The sequence below is a fragment of the Gouania willdenowi genome, chromosome 17, assembly GCF_900634775.1.
Source record: "Gouania willdenowi chromosome 17, fGouWil2.1, whole genome shotgun sequence".
Lineage (NCBI taxonomy): Eukaryota > Metazoa > Chordata > Actinopteri > Blenniiformes > Gobiesocidae > Gouania > Gouania willdenowi.
Genome location: NC_041060.1, coordinates 29,858,262 through 29,880,571, shown reverse-complemented (window position 1 = coordinate 29,880,571; position 22,310 = coordinate 29,858,262). Strand labels below are relative to the sequence as shown.

Here is a 22,310-nt window from a genome sequence, read left to right as displayed (position 1 = left end):
GCCTTGTAATGTTATTGACAGTGCTGAAAAGGGGGAATAGCATCCAATGAGCACAGAGCAAACAATGTGTCAGGAAATGAAGCCTCTGTTTGGTATCTCATTGGAACTTAATCCTCAGGTGGGGTTTGGCAGGCGGCACAGAGAAGGAGGTGGCTTGCCTGTTTGTAGACCTGCATTTTATAGTGGCCTCAGAACTGTCGCATTTGCTGAACCGATCCAGGTGTGTGTGTGTGTGTGTGTGTGTGTGTGTGTGTGTGTGTGTGTGTGTGTGTGTGTGTGTGTGTGTGTGTGTGTGTGTGTGTGTGTGTGTGTGTGTGTGTGTGACAGAGAGCAAGAATCTGTCATGACCTTTGTGCTCACCTTGCAGGTTCGCAGTCGTAGGTGTTTGTGATTGGCTTTGAGTCTGTGGCCTGTTATTCCTGCAAAGAAACAAGAGAGAAAAACCAGCATTTGTCTCCTAGACACTCTTACATCTCAACGAGCATCGGGGGACTGTCAGCATGTCAGGGGAGGATAACCATGGCAACCCACCTGCCCAGCACAAAGGACTGAAGAAGCAAAGGTAGGACAAGCTCCAGTTCTGATGTCAGGCTTGTTTACAGATTCAAATAATCACTGCTGGTTCTCAACTTGTGAATCTGGAGCTCTAAAGTTTACTTTGTATGAATGTCTATTTCCTTCACTGTTCACATTCACAATACATGATGTACTTGCATTGCTGAATGACTTTTATTGTGCAAACAATCAATTTCATAATGAACCTATTATTTTAATTTTCGAAGTGTCTATTGATATGGAAAATAATCAATAATCAGTAGACCTTTTCTACCAGGATGTGGTAGTGGTCTAAGGTGCCTGACTCAAGGAATCTTCCTTCTGCCGCCGTGGGTTTGAGTCCCACTTTTGTCATATGTATTTTTTCATTTTAACATATTTAACACGGCAAATTCCACCTTTAAAAATACATGTAAGAAAATAATAAACATTTTAGGGTATTTCCTGGGTTAGGATTAGGGTTAGGTATAGGTCTAAATTAAAAGGAGTGGCTAAAAATAAATATGAGCTCCAATAAAATTGACATAACTTTAAGTCACGTGGTGCACCTATCACGTCACCTAAACTGGCCAATGGAGGGGCGCTGAGTACGGATAGACTGGCAGTCTATTGATACGTTTCGGTAACAATAGCCACAGTCTTTAAATTTTGCCAGATTGGCAACTCCAAATACCACAAAGTTTTAGTTTTTGGACGTGTATTTAGACATATTAGGTTAAAATTCCCCACAACCCTGAAACGGAGTAAGCAAGTCGGAAAATGGATGGATGGAAAGGTCCAAACCCATTTTTTTTTTTGTACGGGTTTCTTGTTCTGAACATGTTTTAATTGTTTTTAAATGTTTTTTTTCTGCAGATGTGAGCAATGAATTTGTAATCTTTGACAATCAGTGACAGAATCAGTACCTGCATAATGTTTGAAAATAGATTCAGCCTTTATTTCTTTAATTTATACCAATTTCAATCAGTCGGCTTCTATGAGTTATCGCTTAATTAGATCACGTTCATGATTTGTCACAACAGTTTTATCATGAACTGAAATTAACCTACCTGTAGCAACAGCACCCAAAGTGTAACATGCGTGTGTCCACCGCTTCCAGGTAGCGCAAGACATAGACTTTCTAATTGGTCGAGCAGAGTCACGTGACTGCACGCAACCCGCACGTAAGACCAAAGTACAACCAGCAGCGTTACCAGATACACATTACGTTTCAAAATCTAAACACACACAAAATCCTCAAATTTCTTGGTGAAAAACAGCCCAATCTGGCAACAATGACTTGCCTGCCGACTCAAACAGATGCAGTGCTATTTGTTTTGTTCTTCACTTGCCAAAATGGCTGGTAAAGCTACAATGTTACTTGCCAAAGTTAATTTCTACCTGCATTTGGCAGGTTGGCGGGTGTTAATTTAAAGCCCTGTACATATCCATTCATTATTGCATGAGCAGCTGGAAGCGCATTAGCTTACAGGTGTCAGGTAACGTTTTTTCCTTGAATGCCTGGTCAAGTACATTGTCTATCTGCAGTTTTTAAACAGCACAAGCTTACATATACTACTAACATTAATTGATTTGAAATGGGCTTTAGTTAAAGGCTTTTGATCGGCGCTCAGTGTCATATTAAGTATTTTGTTTAACTGTGTATCACATTGACACCTATGGTTTTAGTTATGGTCAGATTAGATCCATCCATCTTCTCCCACTTGTCTGTGGTCAGGTTGCAGGAGATGCTTCCTTAGCAGGGTGGCCCACACTTCCCTCTCCCCAGCCATATTTTGTAGCTCTTTGATTCCAAGGCGTTCCCAGTCCATTCTCTCCTGGGTCTTCGTCGGGGTCTCCTTCCAGTGGGACATGCCTTCAACACCTCACCAGGAAAGCTTCCGGGAAGCATCCCAATTAGGTGCCTGAGCCATCTAGTCTGGCTCTTCTCAAGGTGGAGGAGCTTGCTTTGCTGCAAGTCCCTTCTGGATAACTAAGCTTTGTTCTCACCCTTTCTCTAAGGGTGCCCAGCCACCCTATGGAGGAAGCAAATTTCTGCCGCTGGTATCTAAAGTTAATGACCTTGATCAGAGTCCCACAAGATGTCAGAATGACTGCCTTCTCAGGGTTGAACGTTGGCTATTACAATTACATTTTGCTATTGGCTGAGACAGGTTAGATGGTGCCATTCCGACGTCACTAACTGTCACTGTTGGCCCCGCTTCTCCGATTAAAGATGAGCGGAGGGACTAGTTTTCCTACTATCACAGCCCTCAGTGAGCATTGATTGACAGCTCTATGCTCTGCTGTGGTAATGTTTGTGGCTCTGTGCGTCTATAAAGATCAGATTCATGCCCTCATCAGAGGGTTCATCAAGCTTTGTGTGTATGTACAGACACATAAAAAAAAGCAGAGGTTTAGACCAAACATTGAAATAAACAATTTGAGTTTGCACTGTAATGCAATCCATAGCAATTATTCACTGAAAAACTATTATGCTGGTTCTGTAAACATATGTACCAATACATATGCTCACCAAGAAATAAAAGATTATATTTTTTACTGTGTGAAGTAAGAAATATGAACAAGGACATCACTCCCCCAAACACATTCACAAACTCAGATTCTTTGAACAAGTCAGATCCTGTACTGTTCTACATGAAGAACAGGAAGTACATTGTAATCAATAAAAGGTTTTGTCAATGGGAGTAAATGCATTTTTGGTTATATACTTCACATTGTGGAAAATGCCATTAAGCTACACTTCTGAAATATTTTTGATAAACATTTGACATACACTTATAAAAATGGATTTTATAGGGCCCTGCTTTCGTCACGTCACCACAAGAATTTCAGGAGAGCGAGGACTAAACGCTCTTCTCATCCATTTCCATCTCAAGTCGCTCCGTCATTTAGATCATGTGACACAATAACTCTGCTGCCTGCTTGCTAGCTAACCTGGCCTTTTTGGTTGCGCCAAATGGCAGTGGCTTGAAAACCCAGTCTAGTTATTTACATTTACTTAGAAGGCCTAATTTTAGATCAAAGCTCTACATATGGCATTACACGGTGAAGGATTTCATAAAAGAACTTTGATGTTTAGTTTGCTCACAGGTTCCAGTCAATTTTGATTTTTGGGTTATTGTCCACTGATATTAAATGTAGAATTGTATTTAAATAAATATAATTTAGGACAATGTTGATATATGAACATTTGAAGAATGTTCTTGAACAACTGATTATTTTCATTTTTCCTTATTGTACATTATCACCTCCATCAGGGTGAATGCCTTTAATTGTAAATTAACTGATTTTCCCTTTGGTCTGTATTTCCATCATAAGTTTGGTCTTAAATTTTATTTAAGGTGGTCTTAAAAATGTCTTCCTACCTGTAGTCACCCTGCACTATTATTTATCCCTACCAATATATTCTGGTACACCCATTTGGTACCGACAACCTTATCTGGCTTATGAACTAAATGTACCATACATGTTTTTGGACTGTGAGATAAACGCAGAGATTACATCAAAATGTAAACATGCTCAATTATTAACAGACTGGCAAGACAGAAAAACAGTGGACCTTTAGAATTTAATAGAAAATCCTTGCACTATAAGAAGTAGGTCGTATTGTACGGAAGCTACTAAACTAAGATAAACCTTTACTGCTAGTGCAGGGCTCTTTATTCCATATTTGTTCATAGTTATCAGTAATCAATTTAACTGGATGGTGTTTTATGTCTCTCATACTTTGTGGAATTATTGTTCTTTACTTCAGAGAATCTCTTCCTGCTCCAATGTTCTCCAGGAATGATGTGAGCATCTGGAGTATCTTGAAGAAATGCATCGGCATGGTAAGCGCAGATAGAATTATTTTCTGAGTTTGTCAGAAAGTTAGTGTCAATAATTTATTATGTCTGAAGTTTCATCAAAGCTGTTTTCACTTTCATAGCAATGCCCCCTGAGCAGTCACAAAGTGTTATATCAAGTTAAAGAGTAACTACTGTAAACCCAAAAACTGCTGAATACAAATGTATTTGGGTATGAAGTAGTGCTGTAGATTGATCTTGGTCCAACTATCGACATTTTAGTAAAAATATTTCAATTTGGCATATTTTGTTGTAAAATGTCAGAGTGACTGCCCTCTATGGATTGAAACCCGACTTTTACAATACATTTTTGCTATTGGGAGAGAACAAGACATTTTGAGACCATCTTGCTTCACAAACAAGCAATGTTTGCCCCGCCCCTTTTAACGAGTCACTCCACTCATCTTTAAAGCAGGGGTTTAGTTACTCCTTAAGCTCCACAAAACTAGCAACCTAATTTTTTTAAAATTCATTTTATAGTAACAAAGACCTTAATTATTTGTACGGCATTGCCTGAGAAGCTTGGCTTGCTTAATTTATTTGGGTTTAAGTCAGAAGAAAAGATTATTTGTAATTTATTCCTGTCCTATTTCAGATATTTGATCAGACCAGTTTATTGTCTATAATGCTGTTGTATTAAGAAATATTGCCTTGGTGAAACATATTTTAAGAAAAAAAGTCCCTTTACAAAACCTTATGGAATTTTATAGTTGCTAATCACATTCTCTTAGTGTACATAGTGCAAGCCATCTGATGAATCATATGACTTGGGTCAACATAGTTTTCTTCAGTACTGTTCTTCAGCCGTTTCCCATTGGCTGCTTTGCAGTGTTTGCTTTTTATTTCTAGTTAATGTAGATGTGATAGCTTAAAAACATTATTATTTCAGATGATTTTCAAAAACAAATTTAAAAAGCTTAGAAGCTTTATTACATAGGATGTATGTCATATTGGCAAGCCTTAAGCATTTTTTTGATTGTTTATTAACTCTCTATTAATGCATACGTTGTTCAACTCAACTAAACCTTGAATCTTCGATAATGCAGTTCATATCAATATTGTTTGTCACTCTGACAAGGCAGTACCACATCTTTGACAGCAATTTAAGGTGCCTTCACAACTTGTGAAATATTCATCATAATTTCAGAAAATATTGCCCTGCCCACACAATGCTCCTACTTTTGCAGTGAATAGGCAGTCTGGTACAGATAGAAGAAAGACCATCACAGAGTAGAAATGTGACACAGAGATTTAGAAAGATTTCCAAAGAGAATGCTTTAACTAATAGGTGTACAACAACATGTAACTAATTATATGACAACTTTCCCAGTAATATAATACAAATGACTATATTTAAATTTTTTTAAGAGCAAAAAATAGCAACCAGAGACACACACAAACCTCAGACAAACCTCCCAGAGACCTCTTCACGGGTTACCTGGACCACCACACAGCCGTCATATATCCCTGATCTCCACTTTGTTCTTCTTCCCAGGAATTATCAAAGATTGCCATGCCTGTCATTTTTAATGAGCCACTAAGCTTCCTACAGCGACTATCTGAGTACATGGAGCACACCTACCTCATTCACCAGGCAAACACTATGACTGACTCTGTGGAGAGGATGAAGGTACAATTTCAGTCGTGTGTCATCTCGGTCCTGATAACAACCATCAAGTAAAAGGTGTTGGACTTGCTTTTAAGACCTGACCAGAGGGTATTCCAAACTCTGAGTTTGTTTAGACTAAAATAAGGGAAACTCTGAGTTTACAATTCTAGAAAGCGAGGTATGTTATACTATGAGTAAGTCACCATGGTAACATTTTCTGTGAACTGACCTGCTTGCTGGCAGATTTTATATAAGAAACCGAGGGTTTCTACCTGGCTCGGCCCACCTGAACACCAGTCAGTCATGGATTGTCTGTTCATTCCAAATATCTTTGTGAACACTGCCGCTTCTCAAGGAACACTTTAATTTACCTTGACACTCTTCTCGGACCACACGTTTGTCACAACACTCACTCAACATGTAGTTTTCTTTACAACAGTGAGGATACAGAGCATTTAGGGAAAGGCACTGCATGCAGAGCAATCAGAACGGTTGCTCTGCATTAAAACGCTTACTGTCGTATTTTGTAAAGTTCCCTGGATACAAACCTGTGGCAAATGTAAAGGGGGATATGTCATTTTAAAGGAAAACACATTAATACCCTTCAATATGATATGACAATTTGAAAAGTCAAATTAAAATCTAAATGTGGTGAGATGATGACCTAAATATGCATTATCATTCTGAATTACGTTTTTATATTAATTTTTTTAGCTGCTGCCAAGTGCGCTTTTCTTCTGTCGGATTGACCCTTAATGAACATAACATTTTTAAACAATTCCTTGGCATCTGTGACGGTGTTGCCTTTTCCCCTTGGAGTATGTTCTCACTGAATGTGACTTCAGCAACTCTGGTGACTAAATTACATTCAAAATCAATGTAAATGACGAGACGTCAAGTGGCCATCACTGTCTGTAGAGCTATACACTTCCTCAACTTACCTCTAAGTATATTTTAAGTAAACTGTATTAACTCCATAAGTACACGTGGAGCTGTTTATGATAAGTGCTGTAAACATATGGCTGGAGAAGAAATAAACAGCCCTCTCAGTGCTGCCTCCGCACTGATGGAATGATGAAGTAACCAAAAAGCGCGACAATGTTCGAGCGACTCATCACGGACGATTTAAGCGACTGTAGTCGCGTTCGATTTGAACGCCTTTAGAATAGGCTAATAGTCCCCACACACCTTCAGATGAACTTTTAGCTCCTTCAGGGGGAAATATGTCGCTCTCTTCCGGCTTGTTGCCATGGTAGCTTGTGGCTCTTTCTCCATTGATGATGGCTTTTTACCACACTTGTGCACGTGAGTTACTCAAGGTTTACATACTCAGAGTCGATTGACCCACTTCATACCAGCTGGAATGGAACTGGATACTCAGAGTTTCCCATTGTGGGGTATGTTAACTCAGAGTTTATGGATAGACTCAGAGTTTGTTGAACCTCCTTTCTGGAATACCCCCCACAATGTAAACTTACTCAAAAGGCACCCTTAAAGCAGATGGACCCCAGTGGGTGTCACACCTGAAACTGAGGTTCCAGTTTACACAGACTCATCAACCATAAACTAAATCAGATGAATATTTGCAGAAATGTTACCTGGTTTGAATATTGATTTCTGCTGCCACAGGTAGATATTGATGAATCAATGCATGGAGAGGATTGAGTCAGCAAGAGAAACTCAAACTCTCTACCTATAAATGTGTACCTTAAAAATTTGCTAATGAGTGTAGATGTTATGATTACTGTTATTAAGGAGACTTGGTAGTAATGGGTTCAGAACTGAAGAATGTTTTTGGATGAGAGATGCAACATTTTACAGGGAAACACGAAACTGGTTTTAATAAGTTTACCTGAAAAGACTGCAGGATGTTGCAAGTCATGCTTGTGTTTTCATTAACAAAAATGTTTGAAATTGAGGTTTATCTTACAAAATACTGTAATACTGAGTTGAACTAATCTCCTAAGTTTTGATGTCCACTTTTTGTTGCTTATAATTGTATAATTTGCCTATAATTTGATTGTCATGAAAAAATGCTATGCAGTGTGTTGCAGCATTTGCTGTGTCAGCTGTAGCATCGCAATGGGAGAGAACTGGGAAGCCCTTCAACCCTTTGTTGGGGGAGACCTATGAGCTAATCAGGCAAGAACGTGTCTTTATTACTTCTGGTATGTAGATGGTTTTGTTTTAGTATTCTGCTGTAACAAACGTGAAATATTTTTGTCTCAGAGAAGATTTAGGTTTCAAATGGCTGTCGGAGCAAGTAAGCCATCATCCTCCAGTCAGCGCCTTTCATGCTGAGGGCTTCAAAGAGGACTTTGTCTTTCATGGTACTGTCTATCCCAAACTGAAGTTTTGGGGGAAGAGCATTGCAGCTGAGCCTAAAGGAGTCATCACACTGGAGCTGCCTAAGTGAGTTCACAACATCCAGACTTGAGCCTAGTGTCCTTCCTATTTCCTGAACCATCACAGTCAGTGATGAGTAAAGCCAAAATCATGCTACTGCGTTGTTTGACGCCGTAGCTACGCCGTAACCTTACGTGCACCTCCCCAAAAATTCTGACTACGCTTCGAGGCAACGCGTAGTCACAGTAAACATAAAACATTGTTTACTGTGACGAAAGATAAACATGGACTTTTTAAGGCCGTTCCACATAAAGTAGTGAGCAAAAAGCTGAGAGGCGAAGCTCTGAGTTTTATGCACAGGCTGCAGCAATACTGAGCGTAAAGTGTGGTGTAACATATTTGCATAAATGATCACGTCACTGACTAGGGAATGCTGGGTAGTTCCGGGAATGATCGTGTTTGAGATGTTACATTAAAATTTCAGAGACTATAAAACATGCAGTAGTCGTAGTAATCACTGTAGAGGACGCACTCACATTCAACAGATGGCCAGTTTGATGGATTTTGAGTGGGGGCGGTAGAGAGAACCCCCTTGTCATTCAGCCTGTGCTAAATGTTGACAGCCAGGGAGACAAAAATTGTTCTTGAAACACCTCTGCCTTGCGACGGCCCCCATCACCTGGCTGAAACACACTGACCCCCTTGAATTTGGAAGAGTTTTTCAAATTCCTCCCTCTTGTATTTTGTGTTGACAAGGTCAGCTTTCCGCATTGATCTCAGTGCGCTCAGTACCATGTCCTCCTCAGTAGTAGTTCAGACAGCTGTTGCATCTCTCCTCTGAAGGAAAAAGTTCTTGCATAATCTCCAGCGCAATTTTAGTCTAAAAAGCCACTCTATGATTTAATGTACGTAACCTTTCATGCGTTATAGTTTATAATACTATGCATACCAAATCCAATCAGTTTTCAAAACAAAAATGATTTCTGAGAGCACAACGCTCTGACTCGCTCCTGAACAAAATCCCAGCATAACCAGAATGAACCCTGTGTATTTTGGTTGTTAATAATTATGATGTGATGGTGAAAATACTTTGGGTGGGTAAGATACATTTTGTCTCCACCGAGGAATTCAGTGTCATTAGTTAAACAATGCATGAGGCATATGACACATTTGCAAATTCCCACATCTGAATTAAAGCCAGCATCTTTCAGAATGTACACGATTAACTGCTCACATCTTGGTCTAAGATACCACAGACCATCTTTATTGGACTAATCAAGTCTGGTTTGTTGACGTTTTTGTACAAAAAAAAAAACATCCCTTGTTTTCATTGAGAGTCCAAACAAAGAAATTCATATTTTTATCCTATAAGGCCTTTACGTATTTTACCAGTTTGGTAATGTGATAGTGTGATTATTGGGTTGACTTGTGTCTGTTCTGATTTCCTTCAATTAGGCATTTTGATTGATTTGTATTCTGTCTGATTTTTTGTCAATGCAGATTCAATGAAGCTTTCACCTGGACAAATCCCACATGCTGTGTCCACAATATCATCGTTGGTCAGCTCTGGATTGAGCAATACGGCCATGTGGAAGTTATCAATCACAGGTGATTATAAGCTGTTTGTGGCGTGTTTGGTAAAGTAACAAAAACTTGTTTACTAGTTATAAATAGCACTTTTTAAAGTGCTTTAGTGTGTTCCTTTTCAGTGGACTGTATTTTTCAGATGAGTTATTGTGATTGTTGCCTCTGTGTGAGACGATCTGATGAATGATCCTTCAATGACATAACGAAGTTCAGTTCTAACAGTGGAATGGATTGAGGAGAGGCTTATGTTACAGAGAGTTGATATTGATGTATTTGCTGCCCCTCTTTTATGCAACAAAATTGACAAATTCAGAACCTGATTAGTAAGTAGAATTCACATAAAAGCACTTTTATTACTGTTGTTACTTTCATCAATACTATTTACAAAGTGGAACTTTTTTCACTTTATATAGGAAAATATGATCTTATCAATGTCATTGTTTATTTTATGTTTTATTTTTCACTTGAGTTGAAAAGGTCAGGCCAAGAGTAAGTATCAAATAAAAGCAGTTTGTTTTTTACAGATTTTTTTTTCCTTGCCAAAATGAATGACCCATATCGTTACTGTGAGCCCAGTAATCTATATGGTCTTGCCTTGTGAATGTTATATATCATCCCACCCCTATGTTTAGCCATACTGAGCCCCTAAAGGGACACGGATATTTTTAAAGGTGGAACCTTTACATGAATGCGTAAAACTAATAGGTGAGTGCGTAGAAGTTCTAAGGGAGCACGTAATAGTTTTTAGCGCGCACGTAAAATGTTTAAGTGCACGCTTATAAACGTCATGCATGCTCTGCTCGTAAGGAGTTAATCATGCTAGAGGATCTAGTAAAGCTTTATTTCAGCCTTGGGGTTAGGGTTAGTGTTAACAATTACCTTTATGTGCTCACTTACGCAATACTAGTATCACATGCTCACGTGTAAATTTTACGTGAGCACGCAATAAAAAAAAAATGACATGTGTCCCTTTAAGGGCTCCGTAGATTTTACATTACATTTCCAACTATAAAAGCAGTCTTCACAGGCACAAATCTGAGATGAATTGTCAACCTCCTTTTGCACTATGTTTAGTGTTAAGTATTTAGTAATGACATAAGTAATAGGTCTTTCAAAACACACCTATTCATGTTCTCACCTAAAAATTTGATGTTTTTACATCATATGATTTCCCAAGTAGTGCATCACATCTAGAATATATATATATATATATATATATATATATATATATATATATATATATATATATATATTTTTTTTTTTTTTTTATTGTACATATAAAATAAAAACTGAAATGTTGCTCTCATGTCTTATTTTAGTCTTGTGATATCAAACCAAAACATTTTCGGTCCACAGCAAAAATAAAGCAATCTTCTGTTCCAATTCATTTGGAAGGGATATTAGTGTTTTAATAGTGCCCTATGATGTTTACAATTAACATTTGAATATGCATATAGTGAAGGGTGCTTTGTCTTTTCACGCCACTATGTTTCAGATATGACTTATTGATCATGGAAGAAGAACTAGGACAATTGCAGTTAGAATAGAGCAGTGCAAGTAGGCTGATGAATGTTTGGAAACCTCTATCTATTCTCTTCCTAAGAATCTTCTCCTGTTGTCACAGTGGAAGATTCATAGAAAGATAATAGATAAAGAGGCTGTTGCTCTGTTTCAGAACCGGGGAGAGATGTTGCATGACATTTAAGCCTTGTGGCCTCTTTGGGAAAGAGCTCCATAAAGTTGAAGGCTACATCATGGATAAAAGGTATTTCTCATAATTAAGAATAACTACTCAGTTTCAGTTCACCCCAAAGCAAGTATTTGTTTAAAGCATCTCCAAAACTGGAGCTCCTAGGAGATATTCTGCTGTGCAACCAAAGGTGTTTTGATCTAATGAATCACTTTTTACTTTACAGCTTGCATTGCTTTCACTAGGAAAGTGAAAGCAATGCAAGCTGTAAACAATGGCAGTGTTATTTATTAGTTCCTGCCATCCACATTGATGTGAATTAATAAGGTTTGGTATTAAATTGTTGTAAATCAGATATGGGTAATTCAAATATTGTCATGCATGTATTGGATTTTTCGTACACATTCTCATTCTGAAGCTCTGTATACAGACCTGATAAAAGATCTACTCACTGCTAACAGACAAAACAGAGAAACAATAAAAACAAGCAAATTTAGTTCAACAGGAATGCTGAAACAGTTCAGGAACGGTCGAAGAAAGGCCAGGTTAAAATATTCCTTAGGCATTAGTGGAAGCTCTGAGTGTGCATCCATGGTATCTTGCTACCCAACACTGCACTCTTTCAGAGGTCTGGAGTTGATGCCCTGACTATTCATTATTTGTTAATACAGTTGATAACTGTGTAATGTTGTTGGGTTAAATATCTTGCTTAAATGCTTCAAATGTCTAATGCTTGTGTTGTGCATAATTGCAGCAAAAAGAAGGTTTGTGCTATTTATGGAAAATGGACTGAATGCCTTTACACAGTAGACCCAGCCACGTTTGATGCTCATAAGAAGAGTGATAGAAAAAAGACAGACGACAAAACGGCCAACAAGCAGGTAAGGAGTCATACCAATGTTTGTATAATCATGAACATTCATTAGCCTTAAAATTATGCCAAAAGGTAAAGACGTTATGAACTCATGCTTTGTTTTTACTCAGGACTAAGCTTTTCTTTCAGGTCAATATATTTCTTCAAGAGCTTATAAGTTATATAATAATTTTAAACCAGTGTTAGGAGTTATATTGGATATGTTGTAAAAGTGGATATATATGGTGACATACAGCTAATTTAGCCACAAAAGTCACTAAACTTTCTGAACACAAAATCAAAATAGCCAAAAAAAACAGCCAAGGAGAACTTTGTATCCTCGCAACTTTTTAACATTTCTACAGAAACAACCTTTACCTCAGGCTTAGCTTCACTTATTGACTTAAAAAAGGATGTTTTTAGCCATTTTCTACCATCATCAGAGCTGCGCAAAATCACCCTCGTAGCGTGGGGGCGTGGCTAGACTTTCCACTCTCTTCCTCACATTCGCACTGTCTACATTCAATTTTGTGTTTACAATAAAATTTCCAGTGATTTCGACTCAAAAAACGACACAGCTGTCCAAATATAATACTTAAAAATGTAATTAAACACCTAAAAATGAAAAAAGTTTTTTTTTTGAACGAGGTGCTGGATCCAATCAAATAAGTGCCGGTCAAAATTTGGGAGGTGCCGGATCTTGCCGGAGCAGGATCCGGCACAAGTTAAGCTCTGCTGAGAGCACACAAAATAGGTCAGCTGGAAGCTTCACTTGTTGTGCAGTTGGATGCCTTAACAGATTAGGACAGTGAGAAGGGCTTTCTTTCTGCTGATGTATAGCAGCTGTGAAGAGGAAAGACTGGTTGCCACGCGTTGTTGAAATTTAGCAATTGTTGATTATTAAAATGCTCAATAAGTCTTGTACACAAGATTGTACTGAACAATTATTATAATATTCAAGTCATTTAAACAAGATTATAGTGAACAATGGTTAAAGTTGTCTTGTGCTAGTTTTTTCCATACCTGTCAAGTATCCCGTTTTTGCCGGGAAGCTCCCGTATTTTACCCCTCTTTCCCTCCATCGTATTAGTCTTTTCCCGTAAATATCCCATTTTTTAATGTAATAATAATTCAAATATGCCATACTAAACTGAACGGCATCATTAGCCTCGAACTGCCACCTGAAATGGCCTGAGTGGCAGTTCTTGCGAGATTATTGCCGACAGCGGCAACAAACACGGAAACAACTCAGAAAAGAGATGATGAATGAAGACGCTCCGGTGAAAAAAAACAAAGAACTGGTGTAAATACTTTGGAAAATGTGACAGAGAGTTTACCTTCCTAAAGAGCAGCAGGATGTGACACAGTTACACATTCTGTTCGATTAATAACTGAGATTTTAACGTTTCCACGGAGGAAGGAACGAACGAACAATATAAGTCAGCATGAAAAATCAGCCAATCACAAGCGCCACAAATACACTCCTTTCAAAAAGTGTTAAAAGATGTAAAGTCTGCAACAAATGTGTCTAATAAGTCATTAGTGAATAGTTTGTTTTATCTCTCGTTAAATTAATCAAAATTTCTGACAATGCAATTTCAACTATTGCCTTATGTTAGTTGACGAATCTTAAATTTCACATAAGTACCTGACTTATTAACTGTGAACTGTGAACAGTGAATTTTTGTCCATAGCTTTAATGAAAACCAATGTTGGTGCATGAAAGGAAGATGACCCTTTTTTAAAAAAAAAATATACCCATAATGTTTCAGCGAGTCCATGGTGTGTGTGTGTGTGTGTGTGTGTGTGTGTGTGTGTGTGTGTGTGTGTGTGTGTGTGTGTGTGTGTGTGTGTGTGTGTGTGTGTGTGTGTGTGTGTGTACCGGGGTGGAAAGTAAGGAATTACATTTACTCTCATTACTGTAATTGAGTAGCTTTTTTGTGTACTTCTAGTTTTTGAGTACTTTTTAAAATCTGTAATTTTACTTTTACTTAAGTAAATTTTGTTTCAAGTAGCAGTACTTCGCTACATTTGAAACAGATTCCGTTACAGAGTAAAATAAATTCCGCATGCGGACGGGAGTCTGCTACATTTGTGCTATTGCTGTTGTTAGGATCAGACAATAGAATGTGTATATGTCTATGGCCTGCTCTCTTGATTCACGTGAGGTCACTCAGCGCTAAATTCTGATGGAGAGCAGGAAACTTGAGAACCTGAGTTTACGGCTGCTCCAGTCATTCTAACTGAGAAAAGGAAAAGAGATTTTATAGAGTACCAAAGATTGTCTTTCACAAGGTGAGAAATGTAAAAAGTTCACAGAACAACGCCGTAAAAAGTGGATTTTAAACCTACTACTAATGTCGGGAGGAGCAGAGTCTGCTGATGCCTGTGTCTGCAGTAACTACTTGGTCAGAGGTATGTTAGCGAGCTAACTTTGTTTTAGTGGCTGTGTTTATATAGCATTAGGTTGTGTGCGACTCAGAGCGGAGCGTTTTTGTGCCCCCCAAAGTTTTCTTAATGCCCCCCCATTTAATACTGCCTGGTGCCGACTCTGGTCTCCAGTGCGCCTCGTCCTCCAGCAGTGCCAGATCAGCCACTGTGCGTCTTTACGCATTGTGTGCGCGTTTTTTTTCATAACAGCTAGAGGTGTTGTAGCCAATTGATCAGCATTTTTGGCAATGATCATGTGATTTTAATTACAATTATTATTATTAATAGAAATTCATTCCACCTAGAATGTTTTATAGACTTTATGTAACATACTGTACGCACTTCTTGCTTTCAGAGGTGATTTATTGGATGCTCTGACACATTGGATGTATTGATACAAGCACTTACCTCATTGAATTGACATCCTTGACATTTATTTTATTTATATAGGTTAGCCACACCATGTCTTGTTCTCATGCACGTTATTTTGAAATGGTATTTTCTAATAAATTATACCTAGTTTGATTTGTAAACAAGTCTTTTCATTTTTTTATTGCATGAGAGAGATCCCCCCCCAAAAAAAACTACCTAAGTAACGTTTACTCTGAGTACATTTGAAGTGCGCTACTTTGTACTTTTACTCGAGTAGATTTTTACACCAATAACTTTGCTTGTACTTTAAGTCAAATTTAATCAAAGTAACAGTACTTTTACTTGAGTAGATTTTTTCTGTACTCTTTCCACCCCTGGTGTGTACAACCTTGAAGTCTAGTACCAACTGGACAGGTATCATGATTTGTGAGCTCATTGTGACCCACGAGATGAGAAGATATCCCAGAGACGAAGAAGAACTTACAAAATGTACAATTTGCTAATATATGAGCACACACTGTTTTTGTTCACAAGTACAATGAATAATGCAGTCATTGTGCATAAACACGTTAAAAATTGCACACATGAACACACATTTGATGATATGAAGAATAATAATTGCCGTAACAGTGGTTAAATGTTGCTCCCCTCAGAGCAGTGTAGACGAGGAGCCGGAGGAGATACCTCTACCTGACACTGAGACGGTGCAAGTAATCCCAGGCAGCGAGCTCATCTGGAAAATTACTCCTCGACCTGAAAACTCAGCTGAGGTGTGAGCAAACATAAAGCCGAGGAGTGTCATTCACCGTTTACATTTTTTTGTGTACAAGTGGTATTCTTTTGTTGCAGTTCTACGCCTTCTCCATGTTTGCCATGCAGCTGAATGAACTCGAGGAGAACATGGAGCAGTTCATTCCAAACACAGACAGTCGCTTCAGGCCAGACATCCGTGCCATGGAGAACGGAGACATAGGTACTTTGTTTTTATTTATTTGTTCATTTAATGTGGACATCACAATTACATTGGTCACGACCAGATGTCTTAATTTCATTGTATTAGTCGATGTGCTAATTTGCAACACCTGTCCTCAGGAGGCTTTTAAAGTGTTAAGTAATAGAAGTAATAAGAAAGTAAAGAGAAAAAATGTACTGTATAGTACATAACAACAATAAAAGAAAAGCAATACTAAAAGTGAACTACAGTCTGTTATAGGGCAGTCAACACGGGCACACAAGAAAACTATTAGTGTGAACACTGTTGTTTTGATTTTAGCCCTTGTTTGAGTCTTCAGTTAAAAGCATTGCCATTAGTTTCTAACTTTAGTTGAGTGGGTAGAAAGTTCCACAGTTTTTGCTCCTTTTGAGGAAAGAACAGACTGACCAAATGAAGTCCTGAATCTTGGGACCAGGCAGTCCCCACTGGAGGAGGTTAGTGTGGGCGCTCTGACACCTAGTGGTCAGCACGGAACAGTTGTGACATGATTGTTCAGACATTTTAAAAAGGTTGTGTTTTCTTAATAAATGGCAGTGATACCTGACCTAAAATACAAAACAAATAGCTGTTGTGCAAAGAGAAGCACATAGAAACAGGTTTTTTACATTCAGAGTTACAGTAGGTGGGATAACTTGAACCATTCAGAGATGTTCAGAAAAGCCTGCAACAGATAGATTTTTGCACCTTCAAACCAACACAAGGTAACAAATTATTTTGGCCTGAAAATGTGGGTGAACTTACATTTTAAAAATAAACAATGGCTGAAAATATCAAATCTGCTTTTTCTAAGTGTTTCTTAATCCATTCTACATTTAACTATAAACATTTTTTACCATCTAGCCCCTGTCCACCCTTTGAAACTAAGTAACTAACTTTTTCTACCTATAATATTCTGTGACCTTAGTGTAAAACAATAAACAGTGGGTTTAAATATCAAAACTGCTTTTTACAAGTGTCTATTATTCTATTCTACATTACTACAAACAGTTTAACTATTTAGCCAATGTCTATCCTTACAATAAAGAATAAAAGGTAGCAGCAAATATTAAAACTGTTTTTTACAAGTGTTTATTAGTCAAGTTTAAACTGTAATCATACTTTATTTTTAAATTGCAATGTCAGTGTCCTCATTAAAACTGTCCTTCGCAACAAAAATGCACAAAGAAATAAACTAATAATTAGAGGAACATAAATTAACTTGTGGATGCTTTTTTATGCATTCAAACAACAAAAACAATGCTTTAAAACAAACAAAAATAATGAATAAACATAATTTGTATAACTACCGTAGTTACATTCTGTACTAACACCAATGTATTCAAAGTATGTACAAGCTTTACACTTGTACACAAATGCTGTGGTACCACTTCTCAATGCTCACACTGAATCTGTAACACAAAAAAATATTGTGCTGGTATGCAGCCGTTGATGTGTTTATAGTAGTGGTGGGACTAGATTAAAAAATATATATCTAAATATTTAGAGACTTTGAATTTAAATAATCTCACACTTAAAGAAATTGGACTGTGTATCACTGTGCTCTACTTTTTACTACTGGTTGTGGATACGATGTCATCACTGTCTGCTGTATGCTGCTGCAAACCGTCCCTCCCTGTCTGCCCGTAGACTCTCACGTTGGCTGCTCTTCATCCATTAATCTGTTCTTGGACTTCTGCCGTCTTACTTGCACAATTCACGAGTTATCACAGCCTAAACGCGTAGCGCTCCGAACGTTGTGTAATCAATATACCGGTACGATGGCATATTAAAAATGTATATCATAATGAAAATATATACCGGTATTTAGTATGACCGATATGCCGTCCACCCCTATAATGAAAATAAATATACATATATGTCCGAGTCCTGATCGGAAGAGATAACGTCCGATTCCGATCGAGTCTGAAATGGTCGGACCCTATTTCCGATCACATGATTGGATTGGGACATCCTTAATTGAACTAATTATAGCCTTTGATATTGTCATTGATTTGAGTGAAGTATAAGACGACTCGTACGTACCATTTTCCAGGCCTTTAGGCCCTTCCACACTTTCCTAGGTTCTTTCTAAAGCTGTGCCTTTGGAGTCCTTTGGAGCTTCAATTCCTTTTTCCTTTTTTTTTCCTTTGAGTCAGGTTCTATTTTTTTTTATTCCTGGCTCTAAATGAGCAAAAGGCCTGAACTGACGCTCCACTGAAAAAATAACGTAATGTCCACAAAAAATATTCCAAAATGAAGCAAGGTTTATTTCAATAACGAAAATCATGATAAGAAAATAATTTCAATGGTTGACAAATATTTAGATTTGAAAAGATAAACTACAACAAAAGTTTCAGGCTTAAACCAGTTAGAAGGAAGTCAACGACTATGGCTGCGTCCGAATAGTCCCTCCTATCACCTTTCCTATCCACTTTTCCATAACCCCGTGGATGATGTCATGAAGTGAAGAAAAGGTGTTAGAAGAGGATTTAAGGCAGGCATACACTGTGCGACTTTTGGCCCATTTTGAGCCGATTTTCGACTCATGCGACTATTTTGTGGGATCGTGTGAGTCTCTGCTAGATTGTGTGTCATGTATCTTGTAGTATACATGGAGAAGCGTTTAACACCTCACGACCAGCTCCCGATCAGCAATCGTAGGTCGTGAGGATTTCAAACATGTTTGAAATCCAGTCGCTCCTCGTGAGGATATCGCACAGTTGAAGCAGTGCCATGGACCGGTTTACCATAAAACGCTCACACTGCGCGTGCGCAAACATCGTAGGACCGCTGTAAAATTGACGGACCGTACTGCCCCCGTCTGTCTAGCCAACTCCTGGTCCATCACATCGACGTCTTTTCTTTTTTTAGGCTCTTTTTGCTGAGATTTACGAGTGTCTCTCCACTTCCGTTTTTTTCTTCTTCGTCTGTTTTAATGGTGACGCTTCAGAGTTCTTCTTCTTCTTCTTCTAATTTGTACGTTGCATGTCAGTGTCGGACTATACAGTGTGAGAACATGAATCGTGAGCTACGCACATTCGGGCTCTGTGTCTTAGTCGCACAGTTTGAGCTGGAGCTGAGTACAACGATTGAAAAAATTGTGAAATGCCATCATGTTTGTTTTGACAATAAGACGCACTTCAACTATGTGACGTAATAATCAGACGTCTGCAAAGTTTAGTGACGTCCGCCGTGGATAAAAAACTTCAAATTTCCAAAAATTTAAAAAAGACTTCTAAAAGTGCACTTAACACTTTCCGCTGATATAATCTCAAAAATCACAAGGTTTGAATGTAAATCAAAGGAACAGAGGCTGCCGGGCTACGAGGAACAAAAGTGAAACTAAAAGAACGTCACATTGAGAATGGTTGCTCACACTCACAAATATGAACTATGTTGAATACAACATATTGTGGCTACACATGTATCTGATCCCTTCTTTTTTTATGTCGGTTATAATCTGATAATATGGATTACATGTAATAAAATGTGGTTTTTAGATTATTTAAAATTGTTGAAAGCATATTATTGCATTGGTAACTAACACGATCTCCGTCCCTTGACAGTCATCGTGAGTTTCCTTAAGTGCTCGGGTGTGCGTGTCCCTTTAAATGTAATGTGGGTCAGCATTATCTTGTCTCCTTTTGTAAAGGATACATCAGTGTTTCCTATGGGATAAAGGAGGTTAAAAGGAAGCATTGAGCCTCCTTCCCTCAGCTTAAATAAAACTCTAACTTTTTTTTTTTTTTTTATCAAGGCCACCATTTAAACACTAACGGGGGTTAAGAAACAGTGAATAATAAAGGAGATAGGAGGGACTATTTGGATGCAGCCCAAGTCTTCCTGCTGCAGCCACACTTCCAGGTGACCCTCCAGGCCCCTTTATACTCCACTTCGCCCACAAGATGGAGACAACTCAGAGGAAAACAGGATGAGAACTTTGATTCAAATGGAATTACTTGAATTGGCTCCTACATGTAAAATGTCCTTTCTACACAAACCCCCTTGAAGAGTAACACAGTAAACTGTGGGATGGAGGGGTCTTGGGGCATAGTTGTTTTTCAGCAGTTCTGTCAGAAGAGAGCGCAAACATTTTGTATTTTAGTGGAAAAACAGCGTTTTTACAAGATTCAAGTAGTCTGAATCATAGCTTTCTGTTTACATGAGATCGCGCGAAGCATAATAAATTATGTAGTATTCATGCCAGGCCAATGAACCAAAATTGGCTTCTTCGGAATTTAACTGAACTTCTCAAAAAAAGTGTTGATTTACTTCATCATCACTTGGATCAGTGGAGACGTATTTCCAGGCCCTTATTCTGAATTTCTATCAGAATTCTCTGAGTTTATATCAAACTTAGTCCTCAGTTCTGATAAAATACTGATAGTAGGAGATTTTATTATCCATGTTGACAAAGATAGTGATAGCCTGAGCTCAGCCTTTATGTCCCTAATAGACTCAGTTGGCTTTTTTCAAACTATTAATGAAGCTACTCATCGTTTAAATCATACTCTTGATCTTGTTCTAACATATGGCCTTGATATTAATGAACTAAAAGTCTACAATGGAAATCCTCTGCTATCAGATCACTTTTTAATATCTTTTAACATTATCCTAGAGGATCTCGCATTGTGCAATAAAATAGTAATGACAGTGGTAATGACAGTGGTAATGACAGTGGTAATGACGGCGTTCAAACACGCACTAACATTCGGGGCATCAAATGCTATGTGCTAAAACTCATTCTCTACATTGAAGAACGTATTTACAGAGCACATCGCAGCATGTTGCATAGACTGCAACTTTACTGAAGGTAAAAGCTGGTTAATTTATCATCTGTATTGTTGGTGATGTTGCTGTTTGTGTTTGTTACCAATGTGGTTATTGATCATACGCTGTTGGACATCACATGTTTGAATAGTGCCGTCTGATCTGTGGAGTCTGTTTTTATGTTGCTCTGGGTTACCTGACTTGTTTCTTGCTTCTGATTGGCTAGTGAGGTTAATCAAGTTTTCATCTGTTTCTTAATGGTCGGGTTAGAATGAACGTTGTGTTAGTAAAGCAGGTATATTTACTTGTGGCAGTGTGTTATTGTAACTTGTTATCACGTCTATGTGCCTTATATAAAACAGTTGGGCTGCATAAGTTTTCTATATGCACACACGTTATCGCCCCAACTCGGTTTTCAGCCGCCCCCCTTCTGTACTGAGCTGGCGCCGGGACTACCTCTATTCAACTGTGGATTAGAGAAGAACGAAAGAAGCTAAAAACAAAATTATATTTTCTGATGAAATTAGAGACTTTAATCATTCAGAATTCAGATTGTCATAGTTACAAAATATTCTGTAGGTCTTTAAAAATTAGTCAAAATGCTCTAAAATGGATGGCACTGAGGGGGCACCTACATGTGCACACGGATGTTAATAGTGTCAGGCAGCAATGGGTTCAGGCTTAAAGAGAGATCGGCTTTATTCGGGTTCGGCCTGGCTACGGGTTGAGTCGGGTCTAACTTTGTCGGTCCAACTAAAACTAGCCTCTGAGGCGCTGCAGCCATTGCACATGCCCGTGACACAGAACGTGTTGTTTTCCTGTTTACACGGAGACGGAGGGGGAAGCCTTTTTCAAAAACTTCCACTCTGGTGCCAGTTTTTAAAAAGTTCCGTTTTCAAGCACCAAAATGCTGTTGCAGTGTAAATGCACTGTCAAAACACAACAAAACATATTCATTTTTACTAGAAAACGTTCTTGTTCGGTCGTGACCCACCAATTAAAAATCACTGTTAAAGGATGGATACCAAACCAAAGGCTGATGGACCCGACGCTACCAGACGGGTCGGATTCGGACAGATATTTAGAACTGGTGGTCAGATTTGGTCACATATTATCCTTGCACGCAGCATGCTTGCCATTCCTGCCAGCAGTAGCAGTGAGCGCAGCTTCAGCACTGCATGCAAGACCATCAACCAGAGAAGGACAGCCTTGAAGCAATCCACTGTTGATACAAACCTTTTTCTGCCCTAGAACTATCCTTATCCTTAGTTTTGATA

General features: G+C 38.4%; 1 protein-coding gene across 1 annotated transcript in view; it reads left to right on the top strand.

Annotated features, from left to right (window-relative positions):
* Positions 1 to 463: 463 nt before the first annotated feature.
* The window catches only part of LOC114479150 (oxysterol-binding protein-related protein 1), a 34,190-nt gene continuing 12,343 nt past the window's right edge, over positions 464 to 22,310 (top strand). Inside the window, exons 1-10 of the mRNA XM_028472667.1 lie at positions 464 to 562; positions 4,313 to 4,388; positions 5,899 to 6,033; positions 8,057 to 8,154; positions 8,242 to 8,424; positions 9,859 to 9,966; positions 11,621 to 11,710; positions 12,390 to 12,516; positions 15,944 to 16,060; positions 16,140 to 16,263. Coding sequence (XP_028328468.1) covers positions 501 to 562; positions 4,313 to 4,388; positions 5,899 to 6,033; positions 8,057 to 8,154; positions 8,242 to 8,424; positions 9,859 to 9,966; positions 11,621 to 11,710; positions 12,390 to 12,516; positions 15,944 to 16,060; positions 16,140 to 16,263 — 1,120 coding nt within the window. The 5' untranslated portion in view covers positions 464 to 500. The remainder of the gene's footprint in view (positions 563 to 4,312; positions 4,389 to 5,898; positions 6,034 to 8,056; positions 8,155 to 8,241; positions 8,425 to 9,858; positions 9,967 to 11,620; positions 11,711 to 12,389; positions 12,517 to 15,943; positions 16,061 to 16,139; positions 16,264 to 22,310) is intronic.